This window comes from Vitis riparia, chromosome 12, assembly GCF_004353265.1.
Source record: "Vitis riparia cultivar Riparia Gloire de Montpellier isolate 1030 chromosome 12, EGFV_Vit.rip_1.0, whole genome shotgun sequence".
In the NCBI taxonomy this organism is placed as follows: Eukaryota; Viridiplantae; Streptophyta; class Magnoliopsida; order Vitales; family Vitaceae; genus Vitis; species Vitis riparia.
The window spans coordinates 1,763,429-1,789,000 of record NC_048442.1 but is presented as its reverse complement, the minus strand read 5'-3'; the positions used below and the strand labels follow the sequence as shown (position 1 = coordinate 1,789,000).

The window sequence follows — 25,572 nt, the reverse complement described above, 5'->3', positions numbered from 1 at the left end:
CTTCAAAGTTAAAGAAATCTTGGAAAGAAAAAAAAAAGGCACTTCAAGTAATTTAAATGATGCTTTAAAAAAATAAAAGAAAGAAGAAAAAGAAATAAAATTTACTTTAAAGTGTAAACATACTTCTTATTGATGGATGATGATAGTAGATGAAAATTTTTTATTATTCTACCCAAACACAACAAAAAATAAATGTGATAAAAATATTCAATTATTCTACCCAAACACAATAAAAAATAAATGTGATGAGTACCTAAGAAAATATGACAAAATGAAAATAATTTTCATTTTTCTCAAACATGATAAAAGATATAAATAGATTAGTTAATTTTGGATGGTAAGGAAACTCCCTTCAAGATTTTCATATTTTAAAATTTAAAGCTTATTAAGAACCCATTTGCAGTGAATTTTATGAAACACTTTTAATTTTTCTAACACTTGAAATTTTTTATCATTCAAGTATTAAAGTTGCTAGAAACATTTTCTAGAATTACTTCTAAAAGCACTCTAAATTTCCTAGTTAGATATTGTAGACATAAAATTTAGTGGATTAAATTACCACTAATTTGGTCTTCAAAATGAATAAATAAATAAATAAAAATAGATATCCTCTTATCGATAAGTTTACTAAAAAGGGAAAACTAATGTGATAATATTTATAATAAGAAAAATATTATTATTATCTTGTTGGTGAACTCGTAAGAAGAAAAATTAATAAAATCAAGGAACTAAATATCTTGAATTAAGAAATTCAAGTTCCCTACCTTCACCTAACTTTTTTCAAGAAAAGGGATTGGGGGAGAAATTTAGAAATCAGAAAAACTCGGAGAAAAAATCAAAGGAAAAAATCCAAAGGCAACTTCATACGAGAAAAAAAGTTTCACAACATAAGAAAAAGTTTTATCAAATCTCCCGACAAGTTTGGTAAACAATAGAACTGCTACACGTGTTTTTCACCATTTAGCAAGTTCATTAGAGAAAAAGCTACTCCAAGCCCTTGGTTGATCTTCAAATCCAAGGAAACAAGTTTGTCATCATTCTTCAAGTTGTGGTAAAAACGAATGAATTAGAGGAAAAATATTCTTTTGTAAATAATATTATATTTGAGACTATACCCTACAATTTTAATTTCAACAAATACTTTGTTCCCATTATTTTTCCTATCATTTTGATAATTTTATAGGACTTTATATGAAATTTGTGCGTACAAATGACAAAATGAATTATCATAATATTACTTTGGGATGACATTTGAATTTTTTTTCTCTTTTAAGATAAGCAATGTGATGAATTAAAACACTCACGAGTATCTCCAATAGAGATGCTAAAGAAGACTTAAAAAGTTTTAGCTTTCCAAGTATTTAAAATTATTACATTTATAAATTTAAAAATTCAAATTGATTAACTAAGTTATAATAATAATAACAAGTTTAATAGATTAAAATTGTGTTAACCGATTGAAATCATGTTAACAACTAAATGGATTAAATTGTGTTAATGAGTTTACAACATTGAAATCATGTTTACGAGTTATTCATGTCAATTCCTACATAATCTAGACTTAACTCATTTATTAAATGGACTCGTGTGAGGTCATTTGGATATGATGATTAAATGTCTGGTATTCAAATCAAATAAATTTTTGATTATTTTTAAAGTTTAGACTACATGAATTTTGACTCATTTGGCCATGCTCTATATATATATATATGTGTGTGTGCGCGCGCACGCATAGAGAGAGAGGGGGTTATTTAATTAAAAGGGATGAAACAATCCTCACTTGAAATAAACTTAAAAAATTCATTTTTTATTTTTTATTTTATAAAAATACTCACATCTTTTCCTTATAAAAATAATCTTTTCTTTTAAAATTTACATGTAAATAATTAAAATATGGAATGAAATTTATGTCAAAAATGGACTAATTAAGTGGAGTGGGTTAATATATATAAAGTTATTTGATTAAAAGTTTTTCTTTTCGAAAATATAGTACTTTTTAGGACTCTTTGACAATAAGAATAGTTGTTTTTAGTTATTTTCACTTATTTTTTAGAATTATTTTAAAAATAATTATATAAATATGAAGAATAATTAAAAATAAAAAAACTATATACAAAAATTATTTTTTAAACATATTTAAAAATATATAAAACATGTTAAAAACATTTCAAATTCCTAAACATATATTTGTTTTACAAAACATCGAGGATTGTATTCAAAAACTGTTTTTCAGAACTGTTTTAAAAAACAATTACCCACGTAACATTAACTCTTCATTTTTTCTATTTCTTTTTGACAAAAATAACTTCACTTTTATTTTTATAATATATATATATATATATATATAAAAGATAAATTACTTTTCAATTAAAAATATTGGATGACTATAGGAGAATTCTTACCGAATCAAATTTTGAGAGCGCAAAGCTCTTGATGCCTCAGCCTTCCTATCAAATTGAGCCTTCTTATCCAACTCCTTCAACCACTTCATCAACCTCTTCCGATGTTTCATACTGAGTCATAGTTTACAAATGAATTTATATGTGAATAAATTTGAAAAGGAAAATTTTTAAGTTTATGTTTTTTTTTTTAACTTTTTGTTGAAAACAACTTCCCTTCAAATTTCAAAATGCTTATTCTTTTATATATATATATTTGAAAGTCTAAATCCAAATACTTAAAACGGTGGAGACATTTATATTAAAGATGAGTTACTTTTCAATTAAAAACATCAAATAAGTAAAGGAGAATTCTTACTAAATCAAATTTTGAGAGTGAGCACACGACGGTCCTGATGCCTCAGCCTTCGTATCAAATTGAGCCTTCTTATCCAACCACTTCATCACCCTCTTCCGAAGATTCATACTGAATCACAGTTTCAAATGAATTTACATGTAAATAAATTTGAAAGTAAAATTTTTAAGTGTTTGCTTTTTTTTAAAACTTTCTACTGAAAACAATTTAAAATGTTTGTGTTTTAGTTTTTACATTCTTGACTGAATATTAAAATCCAAATTATTTGACTTTTCTGAGTACTAAAAGTAATTTTTATTTATTTTACTTCTTAATATCTAATAAAAATAAAATATTAGAAATACAAACAACTTAATATTTTAAGTTATTAAACATGATTTAGCTTTAAGTTATTAAGTATTATTTAGCTTTAAATTTCATTTAAAATTAAGTAAAAAACAAAAAAACAAACATTGGACTATGTTTGATTCAAGGAAAATACAGAAAGAAAGAAAAAAAAAATATAAAAAATAATATACTACTACCTAATTTAACTTATTTTAACTGATTAAATAATCTAAAAATATATAAGTTACAAACCTATTTTAATTACATGATAAAATCATTCTTTTTTAACATCTTTTTTCTTTGGAACCAAACCTACATGGCCTCAGAACAGGGTATCACTTACGGATTGGGATCCCCTTCGAAAGACAACGGCCACCGCCGCAGCAACCTCTGCGAGACCTCGCCCAGATCATTTCTAAATCTCACAGTATGTGAAGACAACGGCCGCCTCCAAGGCAACTTCAGCCACTTCCAACGCTGATGAATCTGCTCCCCCTGATCGTTACTAAATCCCAGAGTGTCGGAATCGGAATCGGAATCCGAATCCGAATCTGAATTCATATCCCATTCCCAATCCGAATCTGAATATGGATCTATAGCTTTTCCCAGTTCACTCGTACCCTCCACTGTCAAGTTTTGGCTGTTGCTCTGCTTCGCCTCCATCCCTCAGTCTGTAAGGTAGCTATGAATTTCCATCACCAGTTTTAGCTGATTTTTCACCTGCATCAACCGAAAGACTGGTAGGTCTTTGAAGGCACATCTGGTTCCTTAGAATTCAACCCCGGACGCCTTCGTCCTGTACTCTAGAGAGGGTCCAAATTATATAATATAGCTAGGTTTACTCCAAGGCACGTGAACGGTTATTTAATAAAGTTAATAACTTAATACTAAATTAATTTTTAAAATTTATTTAATAAAAACTATAAAAAAAAATAATTTATTTTAAAGAAATAAGCTTTTTAAAAAAAATTATAAAAGAATTTGGAACAATATAATTTATAATTAAATAACAAAATTATTTATTTATACCAATTTTATAGTCGGATGTTTTAGCTTTAAAGTTACGTGTGAATTCAAACCAATAAAAAAATATTATTTTATTAAATATTGAACTCCTAATTATTTTCAAAATATTAATTAAGTTTAATAAATAATATTAATGAATTAACATAAAAATCTAACATGAAATAAAAATAATTTTATTTAATTTTTTATTAAAAAATATTATTAAATAAAATTATCAAATAATTGTAACATCAAATAATAGAAGATGTAAATATAGAATAAAAATATTTTTGAAACTAAATTTTTTATTAAATAAACTAATTTTAATTAATCTTAGTAATCACTAATAAAAAATACTAAACAACATTAAATAAAAAATTTGTTGTAAATTTATATATATATATATAAACACATTTTAATTTTAAAATTATTATAATTAATTAAAATTAAAAAATAATATTAAATAATAAAAATTGAATACGAAATAAAAATTTGAAGCAAAATCATCGTATAATTCATCTTTATCTTTATTATTTTAATATTTCAATAACTTAAATAAGAAGGTTGTACAATGGGATGTGGGTTTGTACACGTGATATTGCGCATGACCCTTGTGTAGTGAAGAATGGGTGAATAGGGTCCACGTGTTGTTATGTGGTGCATCTCTTGTTCAGATAGTAGAGAAAACGGTTACATTTAGTTCTCAGTTAAATTACATATATATCATTCTTATTAGTTTGGTGTAATGGGAGATCAATGGTTTAAACAAAATAAGGAAAGTAAAAAAGTTACAACAATACTTTCATTCTAGCTTTTATAGTATAAAGATATTGGGGTGATTTTCGCAACCATTGCTTTATTCTTTCTACCCACCTATTGAACAAGCCAATTGAGGAGGTGCATTTTTTTACTCTAAGGTAATATTGTTTTTTATTTATGAAAAATTGATTTTTTTAAAAATTAGAATTTTCATTTATTTTAGTTTATTTTAAAAGAAAAAATAAAATAAAAAATAAAACTCTAATGTGACTTCTTATGTTTCTAAAAAAACATATATATATATTTGTAAAAACCATTTTATCCAAAGTTGGGTTATCCATTAGGAAGTTGCGGTAATAAGCACCTCTCCCACATAGTTATGGTTTCTATAGAACAAATGAAGTGAAATATAATAATTAATAATTAATTAATCAGGGATATGAGAATGATACATACAAATAATTATGTACAAGTTATAGTAAAAATTAAATTATAAAAATAGATAAAATAAATAAATAAAAAAGAAGCAAATTGATTTATTAAGTTAATTAGAAAAAAATATTTTATTATTTACGACATAATTTGAAGAATTTATTTGCATTAAAAAATAATTTTGAATTGATGATTTCAATTTGTTCATTTAATAAAAGTTTTAATTTATTTTCAATTGATTTAATTTAATTTGTATTTAATTTTCATGAAAGTTATTTACATATGTTTTATCAAAATAATTAAAAAAATTCAATTTGACAATAAAAATTATTTTTACTTGCTTTACTAGAAAAATAATGAATTTTTACGATTTTATTTAACAAAAGTTATTTTTACAAATTGACAGAAAAATGAATTTTTATATATATAGTTATTTGTAAGCAAATTGATTTTTGTGAAAAAATGAAGTTTTCAATTTTCTTTACAAAAATATTAAAAATCAAGTCAATTTTACTAGGAAAAAAAAAATTAATTGGAAGATTACTTTTTACAAAATTGTTTTAATCTTTTTTCTTTGCGTTTTTTTTTTTTTACTTACCATAAACGATGTATTTTCTATTTTGTTCAAAAAGATTTATTAAAAAAATGATTTTATCCTTCTTTGATTTTTGTGGAAAGGTTTTTTTTTAAAAAAAAATTATCTTTGATTTTATTAAAAAAAAAAAAGAGTTTTGAAATTTTGTATCTTAGAAAGACGAGCCACAGTTAAGTTTTGGTGAAGTAGGTTGAAGTGTGGCAGCTACCATTCCTACCATGACCACCATATCGTATCAAGGTTGAATGACAAGTCAATTTCTGTCCGCTACAGTTAAGTTTCGGGTGAAGTAGCTTGAAGTGTGGCAGCTGCCATTATCAAGGTTGAATGACCAGCCAATTTCTGTCCTCTGCAGTTGATTATTAGGTGAAGTGAAGTGTGGCAGCTGCCATTCCTGTTGACCATGACCATTGTATCATATCAAGCTTGAAAGACCAGCCAATTTTTGTCAGCTATAGTTAAGAGTTTTGGTGAAGTAGCTTGAAGTGTGGCAGCTGCCATTCACCATGACCATTATATGGTATCAAGGTTGAATGACAAGTCAATTTCTGTCTGCTACAGTTGATTATTAGGTGAAGTGAAGTGTGGCAGCTACCATTACCATGACCATTGTATCATATCAAGCTTGAAAGACCAGCCAATTTCTGTCAAGCTATAGTTAAGTTTTGGTGAAGTAGCCTGAAGTGTCGCAGCTGCCATTCACCCTCAAATGATATGACCATGGGAAGGGAAAATTCTATAGTACCTCCATCGGTACCGTACCAAACATTTTTAAGCCATTGGATGCCCTAAATTATATCTTGGCCATTTATTTTAAATTTAAGAAGAAAAATCAACTCGATCAGTTAAGGTTAGAACTGGTTATGACCTTCCCTACGGTACCTCCGTTGGTACCCCACCAAAAATCTTTTAAGCCATTGGATGCCCTAAATTACATCTTGATCATTCGTTTTAAATTCAAGAAGAAAAATCAACCCGACCGATTAAGGGAAGAACTAATTATGACCTTCCCTATGGTACCTCCGTCGGTACCCTACCAAAAATCTTTTAAGCCATTAGATGCCCTATATTACATCTTGGCCATCCAATTTAAATTCAAAAAGAAAAATCAACTTGACCGATCAAGGGAAGAATCGGTTGTGACTTACCAATCTCTTTTCTTTTTCACTTTTCCTCCGTCCATTTTCAACAATTTTGGGTTTATATAAAACAAATAAAAGATAAATATTGAGATAAAAAAATAGAATTGGATGAAAATAAAAATAAAAATAAAATTGATATAAAATTTGTAAAACATATTTATTAACAAAAAAAAATCATCACATATTATAACTACATTGTTTTAATTTTAACATTAAATTTTTAATTTTACGTAACAATGAATATGGTAATATTTTAATATGAAATGAGTATTTGCATTAAAATTCAATATCTTGATAATCATATGTAAAACAAATGAATTAAATAATTAGATCGTCCTCATATTTTTTATACCCTCCAAATTCTATATTTTTTAAATTTAAGGTTTTTAAATTATAATTACAATAAAATAAATTACTAATATTATTTTGAGTTACTAATGATGGTATTTTTAAAAATAAATTTATAATTTCAAGAAATTAAAAACTAAAAGTTGGTATGAAAAATGTTATGAAGGTACTAAGCATGTATTTATCACATTCTTCATATCATGTGATCATGGGAATTATTCTAAAAAAAAATAAATTAAAACACTATGCAATTGTAGAGGGTATGAAAAATATAAAGAATTCTTATATTCTTCATACCCTTCTTCACATTTTTTGTACTCCCAAAATTTTATAATTTTTCAAAATTCAAGAAATTTTTTCCACTTGTAAATATAATAATATTGCTTATTGGTACTAATTAAGCTCAAAAATGATGGAAATTATATTTTTAAAATTTAAAAATTAAAACACTAAAAATTTGGAGAGGCTACGAAGATTAATATAAGCATCCTCACATTCTTCATATATTTTCTCACATTTTTCGTACTCTCGAAAATTTTCAATTTTTTGAATTTTAAATACATTAATATTGTTTATTGATACTAATTAAGCTTAAGAATGATGGAAATTATCCTAAAAAAAATTAAAAAGTTAAAATAGTAAAAAATTGAAGAGGGTGTGAAGAATGTGAGGCTAACATTCTTCATACCATTCCAAACATTTTTCCTATCATCGAAATTTTACAAATTTTCAAATTTTAAGATTTTTTTTCCACTTGGAAATACAATAATATTTTTTTATTAATACTAATTAAATTTAGAAATGATAGAAATTATCTTAAAAAAAAATTAAAAATTAAAAATTGAAGAGGGACCAAAGATCCTCACATTCTTTATATCATTTTTCACATTTTTCATACCCTCAAAATTTTACAATTTTTCAAATTTTAAGAATTTTTTTCCACTTGGAAAAAAAAAATTGTTTATTAATACTAATTAAGCTTAGAAATGATAGAAATTATCCTCAAAAAAAATTTAAAAGTTAAAATAGTAAAAAATTGGACTAGGTACAAAGAATGTGAGGAATGTTCACATTCTTCGTGCCCTTTCTCACCTTCTTCATACCTTTGAAATTTTAAGATTTTTTTTTTTTACACTTGGAAATACAATAATATTTTTTTATTGATACTAATTAAGTTTAGAAATGATGGAAATTATCCTAAAAAAAAATTAAAACATTACCCTTGAAATTTTACAAATTTTCAAATTTTTTTCCCACTTGGAAATACAATAATATTGTTTATTGATACTAATTAAGTTAGAAATTATGGAAGTTACCCTTAAAAAATTTTAAAAAAAAAATTAAACACTAAATTTTATAATTTTTTGATTTTTTTTTCCACTTAAAAATACAATAATATTATTTATTGATATTAATCAAGCTTAGAAATGATGTAAATTATCCTTAAAAAATTAGAGAATTAAAATACTAAAAAATTGGTAATAGTACGAAGAATGTGATGAATTGTACAAAAAATATGAGGATTCTCACATTGTTCTTTGTACAATTTTTCACATTCTTCGTACTTGGGATTTTTACATTTTTTATGATTTTAAGAATTTTTTTTCCATTTGAAAATGCAATAATATTGTTTATCCGTAGTAACTAAGCTTAGAAATAATAAAAATTATTCTTAAAAAAAATTAAAATTTAAAACACTAAGTAATTGTAGAGGATACGAAGAATGTGGGGATTGAAATTTTATAATTTTAAGAATTTTTTTATTTGGAAATTCAATAATATCTCTTACTATTCTAATTAAGCTTAGAAATGATGAGAATTATCATAAAAAGTTCACAAAATTAAAAAATTAAAAAATTAAAAAATTAAAGAATTGTTTTCCAATTTTAAGTTTTTTTTTTACTTGGAAATATAATTGTGGACCCCGTATTTTGCTCGATGCGTTCCCACTCGATGACGAAACTCGTTTTTTTTATTTGTTTGGTGAAAATTTGATTTTTAGAAAAAGACTTGGAGTCGCCATTTTTTTTTTAAGGGAAACATAGAATAAGAAAGGAAAACCATAAGTGTGACTTCTGAAGGAAAAAAAAAAAAAAAAAAAAGGTTTGTGAAAAATCGTGTTTGGGTCCGGGGGTCAAGTTACCTATTGGGAAGATAGAGTGGTGAGCCGTAGCACCCCTCTAAATCCCTAAAAACGGATCTCTACTAAATAAGGTGAAACAAACATGACAATTAACTAGGAAATTAATAGATACCAATAAAATAATCAAATAATAAAATGAATCATGTATGAGAATAAGCAAAGTGGGAGTGAGAGCGTACCTTAACAACAAGTAATAGTGCGCTATCATGAAAACAAGATTAGCTCAAGTATAAAATTATCACATGCATATCAAAGAACAAAATAAAGATCAAACAATATTCATTAAACGTAGTAGTTGATAATCAGAAGAGATCATATGTAAGGCCCCCACCCCCCAATTTATCTTGCATGAATTAGTCTTACTAATTCCATTATTTTGGAATTATGAAAAATTCATTATTGCTTATTTAAAATAAAGGAAAAAGAAAAAAATTATTTTTAAATCAAAGAAAATTTGAGAAAAATGCTTACCTAAAAGGAAATGTAGCAAGTTTATTTAAAAACGGGATTTTTAGCCACTTAAAACCCTAATAAAGGATGAAAAATGGTAGAATTAAAAAAATATTTGAAAACTTGAGCGAGATTAAAATTATTTGAAAGAAAACTAGAGTTTTGAAATTTATTTAAAAATTGAAGTCTCGAAAATTATTTGAAAATTGGAGTTTTGAAAATTAAATTTAAGAATTGGAATTTTGAAAATTAAATTTGAAAGAAATTGAAAATTCGAAAAGTATTTGAGAATTGGAGTTTTGAAAGTTAAATTTAAGAATTGGAGTTTCGAAAATTATTTGAAAATTGGTGTTTTGAAAATTAAATTTAAGAATTGAAGTTTCGAAATTATTTGAAAATTGGAGTTTTGAAAATTAAATTTAAGAATTGGAATTTTGAGAATTAAATTTGAAAGAAATTGGAATTTTGAGAATTAAATTTGAAAGAAATTGGAATTTTGCGAATTAAATTTGAAAGAAATTGGAATTTTGAAAATTATTGGAGAATTAGAGTTTTGGAAATTAAATTTGAAAGGAATTGGAATTTTGAAATTTCTTTGAGAATTAGAGTTTTGAAAGTTAAATTTAAGACTTGGAGTTTTGGAAATTAAATTCGAAAGAAATTGGAGTTTTGAAAATTAAATTTAAGAATTAGAATTTTGGAAATTAAATTTGAAAGAAATTGGAATTTCGAAAATAATTTGAAAATTGGAGTTTTCAAAATTAAATTTAAGAATTGGGGTTTTGGAAATTAAATTTGAAAGAAATTAGAGTTTTGAAAATTCATTGAGAATTGGAGTTTTGAAAATTAGTTTTAAGAATTGGAGTTTTGGAAATTAAATTTAAGAATTGGAATTTTGGAAATTAAATTTGAAAGAAATTCGAATTTTGAAAATTATTTGAGAATTGGAGTTTTGAAAATTAAATTTGAAAATAATTAAAGTTTGGAAAGTTAAAGTTTTGAAAATTAAACTTAGAAATTGGAGTTTTGAAAAATTAAATTAAAAATTGGAGTTTTGGAAATTTATTTGAAAAGGAAAGTTTGGAAAATTAAATTTAAAAATAATTCAAGTTTGGAAAGTTAAAGTTTTGAAAATTAAACTCAAAAATTGGAGTTTTGAAAAATTAATTTAAAAATTGGAGTTTTGGAAATTATTTGAAAATTAGAGTTTTAAAAATTAAATTTGAAAATTGAAAATTTCTAAAAAATTGGAATTTTGATACCAAAAGATGAAGAATTAAGATATCAACATGTGGTCGTTGGATTGTGCACTAGATGGGTGGTCATGCATGGCCATGTAAAAGTGGGGGCCGGGATGCAAGGTGGCTACTTGGAGACTGTGTGGGCTGTGACAGGCTAGGAAGGCTGCTTGGTGACTGTGTGGGCTGTGTCAGGTTAAGAAGGATGATGGGTGACTATGTGGGTTGTGATAGGTGTATAGGGGTAAGCTAGTGAGCGATAGGGGTACGATGTGTTTGGTGACATAGGGTTGATGGTGGTAAGTTGGTCCCAAGGTTTGGCTTATTCAACTAAGCAAGTAATACGAGTTTCTTCCACTATGGGAGCTTCCTAATCAAATGAAAGGACTGAGCAGGCAACATGATTCTTCCAGTCGCTTTCACTTTCATCAAGAATTGACCACCGATTCAACAAATACTCCTTTAACTGTAAGACCCTTATGGGGTTGAAGCTCTTGCGACCACCTGAGGGGTAAACTGCATAACCCATCATAATCGCCTAAAACTCTAGAGCATTAGGTTTCCATCCATCCTTGTGCATCGACCCAGAAAGCCCAAAAATCTACTGGTTTCACTCACCCAACTGAAAAGGGAGCTTCACACCGACATTCAACAATCTCATATACTTCATCTCAAACCCCACACAACCCCATAGGAGACTCACAGGAAGGTATACGGAGGAACAGAGCAAAGACGAGCAGAGTAAAAGAAAAAGAAAGAAAAATAGAAAAAAACAAATAGAAAATCAAGCAAAAATGAAGTGCATGAAGCCTCATTTCATATGTCTTTCGTGAGCTCGAAGCAAGTGGGGGAAACCTAAAGAAGATTCAAAACATGAATAAAGATACTTCCAAATTGCTACACAATGTATATAGAACAGAGCCCCGACAACCTGAAATCGACCCACGAGAATAACAAGTGAATCAACAACAACAAAGTATATAAAAAGAAATATATGAAAATCAATAAAGTTCAACATGTAATCCATATTATCCACACCTAAATCAACAAAGCGATACCAGGCAAACAAGAGGAATGAGAGGAGAAGTATGTAATTCAAAATAGGTTTCGTTACAAACTTACCTGGAGTTGCTCCTTATCTACGTTATGCTCATTCCCCTATCATTGCTCGTTTCTCTTCTTTTCTCCTCAGCTCGCTCTCCCCGAGGGTGGCCATACTAGTGAGGATGAAAGTGGTGGTTGTGATGCAGGCAACGTCTTCCATGCAGATAGAGGTGTGTGGTGCCACGTAGGGTGAGGCGCAGTGGTGCTATGGGTGTGGCATAAAGGTTGGTTCTATACGAAATAGGTATGGAAGGTAGTGGAAGTGACCAAGATGTGGGTAGCAACAAGACGGTGATGATCTGGATGGGTGTAGAGGTTGCTATAGAGGTGATGGAGTTGAAGGTCGTGGGTGCGTATGTGTTGGGTGTTGAGATGGAGATGCCTACTGGCGTGGGCTGGGTTTTGGCGCTGTGTTTGGGAGCTTGATGGTTCTCCTGGTTGGAAGCAAAAAAAAAAAAAAAAATGGTGATTTGGGTGAGGGAGTTGTAGTTGCCCCCGTCTTCTCGGGTTTCCTTGGTGAGAAAAAAATAAAAAATAAATGGTGCTTCCCCTCCTTAAAGCCTAGAACCAAATCCAATTTCAAAAGCAATAATATAATAGCAAAACCAAAAAAAACTATTCTCCAAAAAACAGGGGTCTACAATAATAATATTGTTTATTCATACTAATTAATTTTAGAAATGATGAAAAATATCCTCCAAAGAATTAAAAAAATGATACACTAAAAAATTGGAGAAGGCATGAGTTACAGTTAAAATTAATTGAAATCACACAATTTCTTTTTCGACTTCAATTAACCCTTGTATTATTTTTCCTAATTTCAATATTTCATCCAATCTTTAAAAAAAAAAAAATAAATAAATAAAATCAAATTTAGAATAAAAAATTAATAACACAATTTTCAATTACTAATTAACAATAGATACTTATTTTTAAATTTATTTAAAAAAAAATTCCACTCCAAATAATTATAATATCCTTTAAAAAGAATAATTACACTCACACTTTTTGCACCCTCTAATTTTTCTAATTTTTTAAATTAATATTTTTTTACCACTTCTAATAGCATTAATATGACTGAGGCATACTAATCATCCTTAGAAATAATGGAAGTTAGCCACACAAAAATAAATAAATAAATAAATAAATAAATAAATTAAAAACACAAATAAATTTCCTTATATATTTTTTTAAAAAAAAATCCACTTCCAAAAAATGCTTTCAATATTTAATCCAATCTTCTAAAAAAAAAAAACAAAATTAATAAAAAATTTATAATACCAATTTTAATTAATAATTGATTTATCATAATTCTAATTTTTAATAATAAATACTAATTTTGATTTAATTATAAATGATTTTTTCACGCGGTCTTAGTGTTTAAACCTCATATCATAAAATGAGATCGCTTCCTTTTTAAAGATATGGTCATTGATGGGTTACTTGTAGTATTGGTTATTTTTAATTTTTAATTCATCTAGTGGTTTATTCTTGTCGATTAAAAAATGGAGGTATGTAACGAAAAGCTGTTCGGTACCTCCATCGGTACTGTACTGAAAATCTTTTAAGCCATTGGATGCCCAAAATTACATCTTTGTCATCCATTTTAAATTAAAAAAAAAGATCAACTCAACCGATTAAGGGAAAAAAACGGTTATGACCTTTCAATTTCTTTCCTTTTCACTTTTTCTTGAGTTTTGAGTCAAAATGACCCATTTAAAAAAAAAAAATGTAACATCTAGCCACTTTTTGAAACTTATGTTCAAAGTGACCTCTTTGGTGCCACGTAGGTGTCATATTATTAAAAAATATATTTTTTTATCATTTTAGTTAAAGCCGCAGTTGGCAACCGCGGCTTCATATTTGAATTAAAACTGCAGTTGACAACCGTGACTTTATTTTTGAACTAAAGCCGCAGTTGCCAACTGCGGCTTTAGTTAATTTTTTTAAAAAAATTAAAATTTAATTAAAAATTATTAAATTACAATTTATGATTGAAATTTTAAAAATATACTTAAATAATAAATTATTTATATTTAAATTTAAAAATTTAGTATTAATTGATAAATAAAAGATATTATAAATGAATATTTTATTTGTTAATAAATTAATAATCTTAAAATAATAAACTTATATAACATATACACAATATATAAAATTGTATAATTTATTAATTTAAGATATTTAATTTGTTATTTTTTAAGATATTAATTTATTTCATATTATGATAAATTTATCTTTATCGAAATAATAGTATACTTTTAAGCCATAGTTGATAACTGAGATTTCAATTATAATTTATTTTTTTTTACTTTCAAATTTAATTAAAAACTATTAAATTACAATTTAAAAAATATACTTAAATAATAAATTATTTATATTTAAACTTCAAAATCTAGTATTACTTCAATAAACATAAATTGATAAATAGAAGATATTATAAATGAATATTTTATTTATTAATAAATTAATAATCTTAAAATAATAATTGTATATAACATATAAATAATATATAAAATTGTATAATTTATTAATTTAAGATATTTAATTTGTTGTTTTTTAAGATATTAATTTATTTGTATTATGATAAATTTATCTTTATCGAAATAATAGTATACTTTTAAGTCGCAGTTGATAACTGAGATTTCAATTATAATATTTTTTTTACTTTCAAATTTAATTCAAAACTATTAAATTATAATTTATTATTGAAATTAAAAATATATACTTTAATAATAAATTATTTATATTTAAACTTAATAATTTAGTATTAGTTCAATAAACATAAATTAATAAATAGAAGATATTATAAATGAATGTTTTATTTATTAATAAATTAATAATCTTAAAATAATAAACTTATATAATATATAAATAATATATAAAATTTTATAATTTATTAATTTAAAATATTTAATTTGTTGTTTTTAAAAATATTAATTTATTTGTATTATGACAAATTTATCTTTATCGAAATAATAGTATACTCTTAAGCCATAGTTATCATATATAGATTTTTTTACAAAATTAGTTAATGAAATTAATTACAAAAAGTCTATTACAAAATGTAATTTTTAATAGTTTAATTAAAGTCACAAAAAATATTCACTAAATATTAATATAGTGGAAAATAAAAAACATATATAATCTCACATGGAACCTATGTAACTAGATTTTTAAATTTAAATATAAATAATTTATTATTTAATTATATTTTTTAAATTTCAATCATAAATTGCAATTGAATAATTTTTAATTAAATTTTAAATTAAAAAAAAAATAACTAAAGCCGCAGTTGCCAATTGTGACTTTAGTTCAAATATGAAGCCGCGGTTGTCAACTACGACTTTAGTTCAAATATGAAGTCGCATTTGTCAACTACGGCTTTAACTAAAATGATGAAAAAAATATTTTTTAATGATATGGCGCCTATATGGTACTAAAGAGGTCAATTTGAATATAAATTTCAAAAAATGGGTAGATGTTACATTTTTTTTATAAAATGGGCCATTTTGACCTAAAACTCCTTTTTCTTCATCCATTATCCGCAATTTTGAAAACTTACACATGACTTATTCTTATCGGTTAAAAATGAAGGTGTGGTACCAAAAAGCACTGTTCGATACCATAGAATGAGCCTCATGGAAAGTCATGATTCCACGTTGAAAGACAAGCCAAATTTTGTCAACTACAGTGAAGTAGCTTGAAGTGTGTTCCTACTTACCCTCAAAGAATATGACTTTTTGTTCCATGATGAAAAATATGTGCCAACTGCCCTTCCTACCGACCCCTCAAAGAATATGACTTTCTGTTCCATGATGAAAAATATTGAAGGGGACCAGGAAAAAGACAAGACATTTATGTTTATGTTTGATGCTAGTACCAAAATTTTAAATGAGTTATTTTTCTGATGATTCTGAAATGAGGTGATTGAAGGCGGAACATTACATGTCATCTATTGATCAAGGGCCTTAATTTGCATTGGATTTAGCATCAATGAGATCATGAATGGATGGCAATGATGATTTCTTTATGGGCAGATGTATAAATTAAGGCTAAGTTGGAAGTTTGGCATAGGGGTTCCTCTCTGCAGGCGCTATTTTCAAGTCCAACCTTAAATGTGGTCAGGTGGTAAGTTGTCTGGTTCAAATCTACCAACATTTGCATTTTTTTAACCACCACAAGAAGGAACTAAGTTGAGATGGTGGAAATAATACTATCTTGACACCATGGAAGTCAACTCAAGTCTCAATCGTCAAGCTTTTCTTTCTTGGTTTTGCTGGATGGTGTGCAGTGGGCAGTCCATGGAGATCTAAACAGCAAGATCGATAGTGGGATCTGATGCGTTTTCCAAGCCTTTTTCCCTGAATTTGGATCCTCATCAGCATCTCTCTCTCTCCGTTTCTTCAATCAGGTTCATTTTTTTTCCTTCCATATGATTTTTCCCCTCTCTACGAGTTGTTTGCTTGTTTGATTTCATAACATTAAGTGACTGCACCTTAAATACATGATCTATTTCTAACCGAAAGGTTTGAGGGTGAGTTTGTGATATCCCATGCAGATCTCTTTTATATTAAGAAGATAAAGCTAGATAACATGTTGGAAAGTTTTATAATTATGTAGAGTTATGCCAGTCGCTATTGCTCCTATAGAGAATTGAAGGGGGAAAACTCTACTTGTATTTTTGTGGTTGATAGTCCTTCATCCAGTGCTGAAGTACAACGACTTCAATTTTGTAGTAACCTTGAAACCATTGGGTGTCAAACCTAAGAGAGAATTGAAGAGGCTCTAGTTAAGGTTAGTTAAGATGTATGTGATAGAGTGAAAATGGCGTTAGAGGTTTAGAAAATGGATTGAGGTGGAATGGATGAGTGTTTATGAGGAGGAAGGTGTGAAGAATCGCCAAAAACAGGAGAGAAAGATGATTGAAAACTTTGATTAAAATAATGTGAAATATGTTAGGAAGTGAGCATGTTTTTAAACTTCCCCCTCTTGGTCTTTTTGCACAAAACAATTTACACGATCTAAGTCATATTGTGAAAGAGCTTAGCTTTAAAACTAATGTAATATTTTAAAAAACATGATATTTACACAACGGTTTTGCTTTTCACATTAAATGGATGTTTAAACTGTAAAATACAATGTTTTAAAAACTAAATCGGACTTGTCAATCCGATCGTCGGTCGGTCATCGTTCCGGTTCGATCAATTGGACTGGATTGGGATTGAACCGAGGTTGGACCACTTGAACTGGCGGTCCAATCGGTGAACCGGACGAACCGGCCAGTTCCCTACGAATCAATTGGTTCAATTGATTTTTATTTTTATTTTTTATAAAAAAAACAGCATCAAAACAACATCGTTTTAGAGTCTTAAGCCTACAACCTCCAAAGTCCAAACCCTCCCTCCTCCCCCCACAGTAGCTGCCAGCCTGCCGCTCCGCTCGCCGTTGACGCACCGTGGCCTGCGATACCCAATCAACTCCCGCTGACGGCTGTTAGAAGCTGGCAATCCTCCCTATCGTCGCCTCTTCCAGTCTTCCCAGTTCCCTATCGTGGCGTTGGAAACCCCTTCCTGCCACTGGAAGCTTGGAGACCACCTCGACTGCCTAGTAACCTCCCACCTCTCCCGGCTGTAAACATCCCCCACCCCCGTTTCAGATAAAAGAGAGGGAAAGGGAAAGAAACGGAAAAAGAAAAAAAAAATTACCATTATTCATGCAATCAGTTTGGTAGTTTCTTTTTCAAATAAAAAATTTTGCCTCTCTAGTTTGATATTTTTCTTTTTGGGGGTTCAATTAGTTTGGTAGGTTGACTAGTTACTTTATTAATTTAGATAGAATTTATTAATTTTTTAATTTTAAATAATATATAAAATAATAAAAAAAATATATATTTATGACGTCACCAGTTCGACCGCCGATCTGACCAGTGAATCATAAACCGATAACTTTTCCGGTTCAATGACCGGTCTAGTTCTATAAACATTGATAAAATATTAACTCCAACCCTAACCTTATGAAATTAATTAATGACAAATATAGGTCAAGGGTTAAAACCCAAGCATATATCATAATCTAAAGATAAGTTACAATGACGGAGAAATACAACACATTAAATCCTCAAATTAAAAAATCAGGTAGAGACAAATCAAAAACATATAAAATACAAGAACAAAAAATGTGTGTGTGTGTATATAAAGCCACAAACTTGACATTCCGTTTTAAGAGGGAGATTCAGAATCTAGAATGCTTGGTTAATGTAAGATACTTGGAAAATGAGAGGGGATAGGAGTTGGTCTATAGTGGAGTTTAAATCATTTGAAATCTTAATTGATGAGAACAGAGGGAAGCTAATAGGAAAAATCTTGTTGAGAAACAAATATTTTTTTTTTGTGGTTTAGGTTTAGGGAGCTAAGTTTATCTCGATAATTAGAAGGTATGTAAGCTTGTTATAGGGATGAAGATGGTAAGTAATGCAACAAAGTCCAGGTTGAATATGGTAGAGAGTTTAGGTTGGAGCACTGATCAAATAGGACAAGGAGGTACATTCTCTGCTTGGTTAGTTCTATGGAGGTTAAGAAATTTTCTCTATTTTTTCCTAAAGGAAGGGATCTACCTAGAGGGTGGTAGATTGTGGGTGAGAAGCTTCATCATCTTGGTGTGGTTTTTTTCAAAGGCAAGGTGCATGTAGTCTCCTCAAGGAAGGTTGAGAAGCTCATGGTATGGTGGATGAAGTTGTTTGGATTCAGGTCGCGATTGAGGAGGTTCATAGTAGAAAGAAATAATTGAGGCAGGGGCGGACCCACCATGGGCTCGGGGCATGTTCTTTTGTTGATTTAGGAATTTTAGAAAGTTAAAAAAAAATAAAAATGCAAATTTGTCCCCTCTAAAAAACTAATTTTGTGTGTGAAAAAATAGATAGAATAAAAAATTAGATAAGCATGAATATTGAATAAATTGAATAAAATATTTGTTTGTATTTCTAATTTTATTTAATGTTTCTAACACAATGAATTTTTTTATATTTTTATATTTGATATTTTATTAATTTCTTTTTTTGTTCTGAGCCATGTTTTGATTAATTTTGAGATTTTTTAAATGTTTAAACTTTTAGGTTTAATCAAGTAGTTGTTAATTCATGAATATCTACATAATTATTCAAATATATGTTATTTAATTGTTGATAAAAATTTAATTTTGTTTAAATATTTGATATTTTATCAAATATCCTTTTTATTGATAAGTTATTTTTAGTTTAATTTAATGATTTTTATAAATGTTCAGATTTTTAGGTTTAATAAAATATTTATTAATTTAGAGTTGACTATCTAAGTTTTAATAATGATATTATACTTACATCATAGACAACTTTTAAATAAAAAATTATCACTATATAGTGATTTATGTTTAATTATTTAAAAACATCCAAAAAATTATTAGTGAAATTATTAATTTTTTTCTAAAAGTTCTATGGAAAAATATTTCTAAAAAATGTTAAAAATGTTTTGGTTAAAAATTTCTTACTATCTTTAAAATTTTTTTCACAAATATTATTTGACTTTTTTTGTTTTATAAACTTTTAATAGACTCTTGTCAATTTTTTAGTATTTTTATTATTTAATTTATAATATTATAAATTCTTCTTTTCTTTTATAATTATCATTATTGAATGATATCGATCCTACCATTTCTAAAATATAAAAATTAATCTATATTTATTATAATTCACATATTTTTATTTTGTCTCCTCTCACCAAAATTTCTGGTGCCACTGAGTTGAGACATTCTGATTGGGAGATGGGGTGAGTATTTAGATCCAAGTCATGTTTGGGTGGCCCCTTACTGCCTTTGAGAAGGGGGAGTGAAGATTTCCTTATTAAGGGGAGCCCTTATTTTATTTGACTTAGGAATGCTCTCATGTTGTAGTAGATGTTGAAACTACTCCTCTTTGTCACTTGTAGTGGGCTAGAGCATTGGTGAGATCAAATGGAAGCATAATGCCTACGTGGTTGCAAGTGAGGGTCTTTATGTTGATGTTATTAAGTTATGGTGGGAAGTGCCACCATGGCTCTCTCAAGTGGTGTTGAAAGGTGCGACCAGTAGCCTGAAGGTTAGGAGTGAAGGAGAGGGTTAGGCATGCACTGGAGAGAGCATGAGGAGGCAGGCATTGTTTGTGGACAAGGAAGTAGAGGGCGTGTTGTCTTTTTGAATGTTGGAGTAGGACGATAGGAGGGGGGCAGCTGATGGTTCTGAAAGGGTGCATGCAGAAGGGCTAGGGGGTGATTATGATAGTGGGAGAACAATGGCAATGGAGGCTGTTAGACTTGGTGTGTTTTAAGGAAGTTGAAGGTGAGGTTGTAAACTTGTAATTGGAAATGAGGGTTGGGCCTTGAAGATTTGAAAGGAGCCCACCTTCTTAATGATAGCTTCAGTGAAGAGGCAAGGTGTTGTAGAGGCCCATTAGAGAAAAAAGAAGTTTTTTGTGGCTTGGTCGGGTCTGTTTGGGTGGAGGGGCCTTGTACAATGAGAGATCCTTAGGGTTTTTAAAAGGAAGAATTACTATATAGGATGGACCGAGTGTGATTATGACTAAGAAGAGTCTACTTTGATAATTCCTAAAGAGGACGGTATAAGAGAGAAAATTCTCCCCAAGTCCACATTTCGTACAATAATGCGCTAAAATGCCATAAATGTCATTCAACTAAAAGCTTTTGGAATTCAAAGCATTCTAAACAATTTACTCTCGTTGTTAGGACATTTAAGGTGTGTGGGTCCCACGTTAGTTGTAATCATTGACACCGAATTTTTAAATCTAAATTTTTGATTTTAACTATTACAATTATTATATACAATGATAATATAATTTGTTATTTAGAACCAAAATACTTCTAAGAAATATTTTCAAAATAAAATCTAATGTGTTTTCTTTTTACATATTTCTATTTTTATTCTAATTTTTAATTTTATTAAAAACAAAACAAGTTTTACAATTATATAATAAGAATAATGAACTTTTCAATATATATTTTTAATTTTAAATTGATAAATCATGTTTTTGTATTTAGTTCGAGCAAGATAGAATGTTTAATTTTTTATTTGGATTGTCTAAAAAGAATAAGAAAATGATGGAGAATGTTTAACCGTTTTTTATTTTAATAATAAAATAATTTAAAAAAATTATATGATTTTTCTATATTTTTTTTTCTTTGCATAGTATTTTTTCTTAATTTTTGTATATAATTTTTTTTTCAATGTATCGAGTGGACGATGTTAATACATTGAATATCAATGAGGTATAAAAAAAGATCTTTAAGACTATTACTTTTATTATAAAATACAGGTATGATAAAAATATATTATAGTTACAATATAAATATACCTATATTACAATAAAACCTAATTGGGAATTTCAAACTTTTTTTATTTTTATAAAAGTGATAGTTTTGTATAATCATAGTATACTCCATAATATACTTATATTAGGAATCATTTTTGAAACCAAATAAAATACTAATTTGAATTTATATGAGACTTGTAGGTTTTATTTTTATTATATATATATATATATATATATATATAGAAATTATTAAACAATTTTAATACATTGAGTGAATGATATTAATATGCTAATATGATGTGTTAATACCCATGCCAATGAGGTTTAAATAGGTATTTCTATAATTATTATACTTATCACAAAATATAGGTACTACATAAATGCATAATATTTACAATACAAATATAATAACGTTACAATACATTACAATATAATTTAACTTATTCTTTTTTGAATTTTTTCATGTGCTATATTACTAAATGAATAGTTGTGTGTTATTCAATTCATAAGTGCTTGTGAAAAATTATTTATCAAAAAAAAATAATAATAAAATTGATGAGTGCTTGTGAAAAATAACTGCCCATTCTATTAGGGTAACAAAGTTTTTAATTGTATGTGACATATATAAAACGACAAAATAACCTATAGTGTGGTTTTTATTTAAGAGATATTAAAAATTAATTTTTTTTTTACCGGTTCTCTAAAAAATCTTAATTTTTTTTGGAAAATAAGAACTTGAAAAAAAAAAGCATATTTAAAAAAAACATTAATTTTTTATAATAAAATAAGAAAAAATTATATAGTTTTTTATTATAATCTTTTATTATTTTTTCTTTGATGCATATATATATATATATATATATTCCTATTTTCCTATTTTTTTCGTAACAAAAGAGTAACAGTGATATGACAAATTTATTAAATATACTAGATTGATGTCATAATACAATATAATTTATAATGTTAATACAAAATAATATATTGGACTAATAATACATGATTTATTATATTATTTTTATGGAAATTCTAACATTCAAGTAAATAATAAAATTATCTTTATCTTTGATTTTTCTAAGTAAAATTTTGTTAGATAGTAGGTTCATTGTTCAAAAGTGAAAAACAATTTTTTGGGATACAAGATATACATTATTGATTGTACTTATCATCATGAAAAATTTATTTATGGATAATGTAGAAAACCACATTTAAAGGGTAAAATTGTCCGATGATAAATTTTGTCCTTTATAAGAATTCTTAAGATAATTAGATAAGTGACCCTTACTGATTATTATCATCTCCAACCCACCCTTTTTAATAACTTTCCCTTTTTAAAAAAATGAGAGGGCTTCATTGGTGTTTGGTGCTATGGTTGGGTCCTTTGATGCTAGCGGAAGTTTTATCTCTTTCTCAATGCCAACTCTTTCATCATTGATCAATCATTCCTTGTTCAATGATGAAGCTAAAGGAAATTACTAGATTTCAAGGTTTTTTTTTTTTTTTTTTTTTTTCGGTATTCTCCTTGGGGATGATGAGGCTTCTTGTCCTTTTGGTGTGATTTGAAGTTCAGTGAGGATGATTTGTCAATCCTAGTTAGAAGGAGGGGATGATTGGAAACGCTCCTCGATTTATTGATTCAAGCTCGTTGAGGATGATTTCGGCTGATGAGAGTTCGATGGTGTTTTTAACCTTGTGGGGAAGGATATTAGAAATATGGAGGTTGGGCAAGATAGAATGAAGGGGAAGGTATGGTTATGCTATAGGGGATGAGGTTTAGTTGGAGAATTGATCTTTTAGTAGGTTGGTTACTTTCACTAATTTCTTAGGCATGCAATAAAGGGTTTTTGAGGAAGAGATTTAGATACTTCTTAATAGAATTAGGGTAAGAAAGAGATAAGAGGCTAGGTGCATGGTAGAAGAAAATGTAAATCTGCATCTTCACATTTTGAAGGAGAGCTCAAGAAGCTCAAGTGGTTAGCAAACTGTAATAGAGCAGGATTAGAGGATGGGAGGGGCAGAGAAGGTAAGATTATTTCATCATGTGAGAGATGAAATTAAGACTTTTATCTTAGAAAATGAGAGAAGCTAATGGCAATCATGAAAGGACGATTATAAAGTCTTTCATTACATGGCAGAAAGTAGACTTGGTCTGTATACAAGAAACTAAAAGCTAAGATCTGTTGACTAGTCTTATGCGTAGTTTAGCAATTGGTAGTTTCTTAAAGTGGGGTGCAGTGGATTCAAGGGCTACTTCAGGTAGGGTCTTGGTTTTTTTTGGGACGATAGGGTGTTGTATTTGGTAGGCATGGAAGTAGGTGACTACTAGATTTCATGCCTTTTTAAGAATTATGATGAAGGGTTTGTTTGGATATTCATGAGGGTGTATGGTCCCTCCCTTGGGAAAGACAATAAGGGCTTATGGGTAGAGTTGGGGGCCATTAAGGGGTTGTGGAATAACCCATGGTGCATTGAAGGTGATTTTAATATTATCAAATCTCTAAGGGAGCATAGTAGAGTCAATATCTATCTACTACCATGAGAGGTTTTTCACAAATCATTGAGGACTTTTAGTTAAGAGATCTTTTTTGATTGGCAAAGGGGAAGGGGGGAGGTGGTTTGAATAATTAGTCCTCATCGAGATTAAACAATTTTCCAGTATTAGGGAGTTAGGAAGGCCACTTTAGCTATATAGTGCAATGTATCTAACCTAGACTTGTGTCAGATCATTCATTAATTTTTTTGGATTTGGGAGGGGGGTGGGGTTTGAAGAGAGGCTCTACTTCTTTTAGATTTGAAAATATCTGCCTTAAGAAGAAGGATTTAAAGATATTCTTAAAAGACCGTGGATGGGGTTCGGTTTTAAGGGTTCTTATAGCTTCATGACTATTAAAATTTAAAGGGGGGGATGGAGGTGTGAAGAGAGGCTCTACTTCTTTTAGATTTGAAAATATCTACCTTAAGAAGAAGGATTTAAAGATATTCTTAAAAGACCGTGGATGGGGTTCGATTTTAAGGGTTCTTATAGCTTCATGACTATTAAAATTTAAAGTTTTGAAGATCAAATCTATTAACTTACAAAGAATAGTACACAAATTTACTTAACTCAAATGTTATCTTCTCTTAAGGGACATATTCTAGCCAACACTTGCACATCAATGCAATACTTTCTTGTACTCCTTAATGGAACACCCTAATTTCATGTTGAGGCTTAGTGAAGCAAAGCACCCATCCTTGCTTTTCTACATACCTTAAAGGGCATTAAAGAAACTTCTTAAAAGATTTCTAAGAATTTGGATCCTAAAGCAAAATAATGGAAGATGGTTTTTTTCTTCAAGGGTTTTTTTTTCCCGAGTTTTCCTTTTTTCTAATGTGTGTGTGTGTGTGTGTGTATAGATAGATAATTTTTAGAAAAATAAAATAAAATTGGTTAGGCACTTGTATGCCCAAGGACATATGAGCATTCTAAGTTGGATGTTCAAATATTCTCCCTGGGTTTCCATTTTTTCATGCTCAAAGCTAACTTAATCACTCCCATTTTCTTTCAAGGATTTATTGTGCATCCTTTTAGCCTTTACTTGACTAAAACTCAATTCTAGTTTTCCTTTATTTTTACCCATATTGAATAACTTGCATTACATGAGCCTTAGAATGTAGTTTTCAACTATTTCTCAAGGTAAATAAGTTCCAATGGAATTAGGCAATCTTGACTTAATGCATTTTTGGAGCAAATTACCAATGTAACAATTACATTAACTCACCTCTTTTGTCTTTTATTAGGCATTAATCAAGAGTGAACCTCACATTATAATGGTTTTACAAATCTAATTAATGCTTACCAAGTTAGCTTTCGAGTCCTAAACATAAAACATGTGAATAAGAATGGGTAAACTATAGGCTTTAATAGTCCCTTGCCTTCCATGATCTTTAATGGTATTCCAATA

General features: G+C 28.1%; 2 protein-coding genes across 4 annotated transcripts in view; one reads left to right on the top strand and one right to left on the bottom strand.

The window, feature by feature from the left end:
• Positions 1-3,867, bottom strand: part of LOC117926978 (disease resistance protein At4g27190-like) — a 67,695-nt gene extending 63,828 nt beyond the window's left edge. Inside the window, exons 1-3 of one of the 2 annotated variants that reach the window (XM_034846322.1) lie at positions 3,425-3,867; positions 2,758-2,865; positions 2,403-2,513 (exon numbers count right to left, since the gene is read on the bottom strand). In XM_034846322.1, coding sequence (XP_034702213.1) covers positions 2,403-2,513; positions 2,758-2,865; positions 3,425-3,744 — 539 coding nt within the window. In that variant the 5' untranslated portion in view covers positions 3,745-3,867. The remainder of the gene's footprint in view (positions 1-2,402; positions 2,514-2,757; positions 2,866-3,424) is intronic. The other variant, XM_034846323.1, reaches the window with a different exon arrangement.
• Positions 3,868-16,214: 12,347 nt separating this feature from the next.
• The window catches only part of LOC117927073 (disease resistance protein RPS2-like), a 55,651-nt gene continuing 46,293 nt past the window's right edge, over positions 16,215-25,572 (top strand). For both annotated transcript variants that reach the window (XM_034846470.1, XM_034846469.1), the window contains exons 1-2: positions 16,215-16,428; positions 16,592-16,711. The gene's annotated coding sequence lies outside the window, so the exon portion shown is untranslated. The remainder of the gene's footprint in view (positions 16,429-16,591; positions 16,712-25,572) is intronic.